Source organism: Pteropus vampyrus, unplaced genomic scaffold (assembly GCF_000151845.1).
Source record: "Pteropus vampyrus isolate Shadow unplaced genomic scaffold, Pvam_2.0 Scaffold69, whole genome shotgun sequence".
NCBI lineage: Eukaryota > Metazoa > Chordata > Mammalia > Chiroptera > Pteropodidae > Pteropus > Pteropus vampyrus.
The window spans coordinates 1,156,499-1,162,470 of record NW_011888850.1 but is presented as its reverse complement, the minus strand read 5'-3'; the positions used below and the strand labels follow the sequence as shown (position 1 = coordinate 1,162,470).

General features: G+C 39.7%; 1 protein-coding gene across 1 annotated transcript in view; it reads right to left on the bottom strand.

Annotated features, from left to right (window-relative positions):
- Positions 1-3,145: 3,145 nt before the first annotated feature.
- GPNMB (glycoprotein nmb) overlaps positions 3,146-5,972 on the bottom strand; it is a 24,078-nt gene continuing 21,251 nt past the window's right edge. Inside the window, exons 10-11 of the mRNA XM_011361661.2 lie at positions 4,673-4,766; positions 3,146-4,211 (exon numbers count right to left, since the gene is read on the bottom strand). Of these exons, the coding sequence (XP_011359963.1) occupies positions 4,064-4,211; positions 4,673-4,766 (242 nt within the window). The 3' untranslated portion in view covers positions 3,146-4,063. The remainder of the gene's footprint in view (positions 4,212-4,672; positions 4,767-5,972) is intronic.

Sequence of the window (5,972 nt, the reverse complement as noted above, 5' to 3'; positions counted from 1 at the left end):
CACTGTATGTAGTGCCAACTCCTGATTTAGAACACGACCCTCCTGACATCACTGTAAGGAAATTGAGTGACATCGTCCTCCCAATTTTGTGCTGAAAAGCATTAGAACTGAGACTTCAGAGTTCATCTAGTTTAGCTTCCCTTTCCTCCTCCTTTCCTCCATTGTGTAGATAAGGAGATTTTGACATACAGAGGGAACATGCCTGGCTTCAGGCTACATCTTATATTCTACCTACCTTCCTCTACTTGATTCCAAAAACAAAAATTTTAAGCTATAACCACAGCCACAAAATCCTTCTGCCACATTCTCATCAGCAGTTAGCATTTTTTAAATATCCTAAAGGATTTTTTTTCTAATAAACACCTTAAAATTAACACTCATTAAGCTCAAACCTTGATATTTAATTTGTATCATTAAAACCTGTACAATGCAATTAACAGTGACAATTGCATTGTAAATTTGAGAGAAATTTTGATTAGTCAAGTGACATAATGATATCTGTGGGGACATTACACAGAGAATGAAAATTGGTTAAATACTAAAATATCATGAAGGCATCCAAATTCTAAAAGGCCTATGGAAGCTCTCCAAAGCAAAATTTATTCCAGAATTTCAAGGACAAAAGAAATGTCAGTGCACTTATAAACAGAAGAGAAACTGCTTCTGCAGATTAGGCTGAGGCCAGTGGTGTTGGCCACGATGGGAGACCCCAGGCCAGAGGTTAGCACTCTCAATGCAGTGAACATCTGAACCCAAGCTCCAGGAGAGCAGAGTCCTTGTCTCTTTTTCGCAGCCATGTACCCTCCAGACCAGCCCCTGGGACATACTGATGCTCAGTAAATGATAGCCGAAAGATCAAAATCAGTCTACAAGAGGTGAGTCCTAGGAACTGACCTCTGCGTTTTTATTCCAGTGGGGTTGGAATCTTTCTTTAGAAAAATCTTAAAAGGTTTTTCTCCAACCAGGAGCCCCATCAGAAGGTGATCACCTTCACCCCCTGCATGACTATCTTCTCATCTGTCCTTAGCCTGCCACTTAGGTTTGGAGTCACTATATATACACTCTGGATATAATGAAGACGTGGACAGTACTGCCTCTAAACCGTTAAACAATTGAAAACTCAGGAAGGGCAGCCAATGTTTATGAATGAGTCAGAAGTGTTTAAAATGCAGATGTTTATAAAAAATCCTAGGGATAATAAATTCCCAGAATAATTTATTACCTACACTTTTCAATTTTCTTGGGAAGTTCTAATTCTCAGCAAATATTAATTGTCATCTGCCATCATTTAGGTTATTTCCCCCATTTTACAGATAGCCGTTGGGTAGCAGTTAAATGACTTGTTGCCAAGGTCACATGAAGAATGTAAATCTAAATAATTCATGATTTCAGTTCACTCTCCTGCTATTCATTATATTGAAATGGAAGGTTCGATGAGGGTTTCCACAGCCTTCAAACCTGCTGCCTTGGTGATTGACGGTGTATTTGCTGCTCTCTGCTACCCCCTGTTGATATGAAAAGGAAAGTGTGGGTCTTAAGACCACATTTCTGAGTTAGGTCTGGGGAGCAAAGCAACCTTATCAACATTGCCTGGAACTGGTGAGAAATCTAAATTATAGGGCCCTACCCTAGAACACTGAATTAGAAACTCTGGGGGTGGGGCTCAGGAGTCTGTGTTTTAACAAACCTCCAAGTGATTCAGCTGCAACTTGATAATACTTTTCTGCATGAGGTTCTAATGTCCTAGCCTCCTAATTATCATAAAAATAATAAAGTGTCTTCCCAGTGCTCTGTCCTTAGGCCTCACATAAGGTCTATACCACTCTGCCATACACAAAGGGCTTTCACATCCATTTATTCTTTCAGAGAGGTCTGCAGCAGCTCTGTGAAGTGAGGGAGGGACCACATAGCCATTTTACAGACAAGAAGACTGAAGCCCAAGAAAGGGCAAATAACTCGCCCAGGGTTACTCAGCTTTAAGTGGCAGGGCTGGATTCAAATCCAAGTCTTCTGTCTTTACATCCACATCCAGGATTTCTTCGACTACTCCACAACAGGGTTTTCTAACATTTTGAGCCAGATAATGTGGGCTGCTTATTGTGGGGTGCTATGCTGTAGCTTGTAAGATGTTTAGCAGCACTCCTGGCCTCTACCCACTAGATGCCAGTATCACCCACCCTGGTAGTAACAACCAAACATATCTCCTAATGTTGCCAATGTCTCTCAAAGGGCAAAGTAAACTGTGGTTGAGCAGCACTGACCTATGGCCAACTCATATTTGAGGAGAAATTTCACAATACATATTCTGCAAATTTTGTACTCTTTGGAGATGATTTAAGAATAAGTAGCTTATTTTTGGCCTTTAGGACAACTATGAAGTGAAGGAACTAGATTAAATGTTGATCTCCACCAGCTCCTTAAGAAAATGTTCATCACACCTTAAGAAAATAAACAATGATTCCATAATATCATCTGGTATCCAGTATGTATTTAAATTTCCCTCACTTGTCCCAGGAATGTCTTTTGAAGCTTTTGTTTGTCCATGCAAGATTCAATCTAGATTCCCAAATTGCTTTTAGTTGCAGTGCCTCTTTAGTCTCTTCTCATCTAGAACAGGGGGAAATGAACTATGGCCCATGGGCCATAGCTGGCTGACCACCTGCTTTTGTAAATAGGCTTTTGCTGGAACATAACTATGATCTTTCATGCATGTATATGGTAGCTTTCGTGCTACATTAGCAGCATTGGGTAGTTTCGACAGACACTGTATGGCTCACAAAGCCTAAAATATTTACTACCTAGCCTTTTGCAGGACAAGTTTACTGCTCTATAACTTAGAACTTGCCATTATTTTTAATATAATACTGACTGTTCAAACAGTCCAGGACAATTGCTTATAGAAAACCTCTTCTTTTAGACTGGTCTAATTATATACATTTACATATTAAATTTATTGAAATTTCACATACTGTATATATGTATATATATAAATATATAATGATTATTAAGGTATCAGTGTTCCACAAGGCAGCATTAGACTTTTTATATGTCAAAACTATAGAGGAAATTGAAAGGCAAACAAGAAGTTGGAAAATAATTACAATTCCAGGGTCACGTCTCTTTTCAAACTTTATTTTTCAGGAAGAAGAAGAAAAAAAATGTCAAGTCTAACATATGATATAGTTACAAACAGAGGTAAAACCCTTGCTGATCAAGTTTCTCTATCATTTAAATAGAGAAACTCGTAGGAAAACCAAGGACCTCCTTCTTTAGAAAACAATATATAATTTCAAATACATGCACCATAGTATATAGAAATTCTGATAGACACACAAGAGTGTCAGCACTGTGAGTGCTGGGCCATGTGTCTAGCAACATGCCTGATATACAGAAAGCACTAAATAAATGTTCATGGGATAAATGAATGAATGAATACCATTCCTTTACACAGGGGGTCAGGGCAGGTTGCCATGAAAATATTCACACCTATTTATTACATGATGATGATGCTGATGATGCTGATGCTGAATTTAGTACAACACGCATACACTGTAGTAGAGGCTTGGCCTGTTATTATGCTGTTAGAAGCTCATGCATGTTCATTGGAATAGGATTCAGTTAGCTTGGAACGTGAACTTAAGGACAGGAATACAATACATTGGTTTTATGCATGTGGTTATATGGAAAGCTACAAAGTGTCCAGCCTCTCCTTCCAGGTAACCTGGTCAGACTAATGAATAGTACCTTCTCCCCCTACTCTTTGGACACAGCATGTCTATCCTACTAATGCCGTTGGACATTATAAATGAAACATAAATCACAATGAAAGGATGCACTGCTGACTGATTTTACCAGTTATGTAATATGGTTGAGGCTGCGTGCAATATAATTCCTCACTTCTCTAAAATATCATATAACCTATAAAAACATTGGACCCCCTCTAAACCATAATATATACTTTACAAAAATCTTTAGGAAAAAAAGTTAGTGGTCATCTGCTCGAGCACATCTCACGTACATGGCACTGAATAGTGAGCTGTTGGTCAGAAACGAGGCTGAAGATTTAAAGATTTCCTGGTGAGTTCTTGAGCAGTGGATCTTTCTCCCGGCTTCCAGAGAAGAACTTGGCCTTTGCATGGTTGAGGAAAGCATTCAGGCCTTTGTCTTTGATCCCAGTACTGTTCTCTACTGGTTTATATTCCTTGTGTTTTCTGAAAGCAAAGTGTCAGACAGATTTTAAAAAGATCTCTAGCTGGAGTCCGTTACTTTCCACAATCTTTTACATGCTCAGTGCAAAGGGCAAACAACAAATCGGTTCATTCCATTTCACCTATGGCTTTTAAGACACGGATGTCTTGTGGAAATATATTTCTTTTCTTTTCTTCATGCAAGAAATGCGCCTGTTTACTATAATTTGAGATTATATGTTAAATATTAAGCTGACACGATTTTGTAAAGTTAATGACATCTGGTAGTGTATTTAGGATTTTTAAAAAAAACATAGCAAAATCAACAGGCTAATTTGGTATTCATCATTCAATGGGAGATTGTTCTCCCTCACACAAAATGGTTAAAAGCCAAAAAGGGAAAAATGACCCATTTGTGCAGCATATTGCTATTTATTTTTGACAGTATACTATAGAGGTTTAAAGTGTGAGCACCAGCAACTTACTTGTACACCAAGAGGGCGATCACAGCGACAAGTATGGCCAAGCTGCCAACAGAGACCAGGACACCATTTACCATTCTCGAAGGGGAGCCTGGGCCTTAAAACAGAAGACAGACCATATGATTGACCTCTTCCACCTGGAGAACATGCTGCTTCTCATGCAATTAAATAAATGAGAGAGGGAGCTTTCAGAAGATATATGGCTCCCTTTGGACTTTCAGTAATCTTTTCCATTAAATAATGCATAGTCTTTGGGTCAGCTTATCTTCCATTTAGAGAAGGAATTAGCATGTCTGGAACACTGTGTTAAGGGCTCAGGAGAGAGATGTCATGTCCTGGAGATGCCTGCAAAGGTCTCATCTGACCCAGCAGCGCCCACGTGGTGAAGGGCTCCGTGAGCCTCCTGCCCTCAACTCTGGTCTCCTCTCCCACTACCTACCTTCCAGTTGCGCTAAACATCCTGGGAGTTGCCCATCAGCCCCATGCACTTCAAATCTCCATGCTTTTTTCCTGGTAGGCCCTTCCCTTAGTTTGTCTCAGGTGTCCACCCCTTCGGGACATTCATGAGGCAGCTGGTCATCCCTTCCCTGGTCACTACTTGGCTCTCTTCCTCTGCCTTGATCACATAGTGTTGCAATTACTTCCTTTTACATATTTCTCTCCAATTAGATTATGAGAAGCATGAAGCAAGGATTATATCTTCTCTGTACTCCTGGAACTCAGCAAATCAACTAGTCTTGTCTTTACCATCAATATAAAACGTGTTTATTTTTCCTCCCTCTCCTCTGCCACCATTACAGTCTCAGCCACCAGCCCTCTCCTCCAAGAAGACCTCTTAATTGTCTACCTGCTTCCAATTTTACCTCCCAATGATTCTTGCTTCTCTCAGCCATCACTATAACCAAAAAGCATCAAGACCATGCTTTAAATGGTTCCTCTTATGCACAGAATAAAACCCTAATTCTACTGGTGCCCTACAAGGGTCTACATGGACTTTTTCTTTTTTCAATTGGTTGACATTCAACATTATATTAGTTTCAAGGGTATAGCATAGCAGTTAGACATTTATATAACTTACAAAGTGATCTCCTGCATAAGTCTAGTACCCACCTGGCACCATACATAGTTATCACGATATTATCGGCTATGTTCCCTATGCTATACTTTACAGTTCTGTGGCTATTTTGTAACTGCCAATTTGCACTTCTTAATCCCTTCACCCTTTTTATCTCACCCCCTTAACCCCTCTCCCATCTGGCAACCATCGGTTTGTTCTCCGTACCTATGAGTCTGTTTCTGCTTT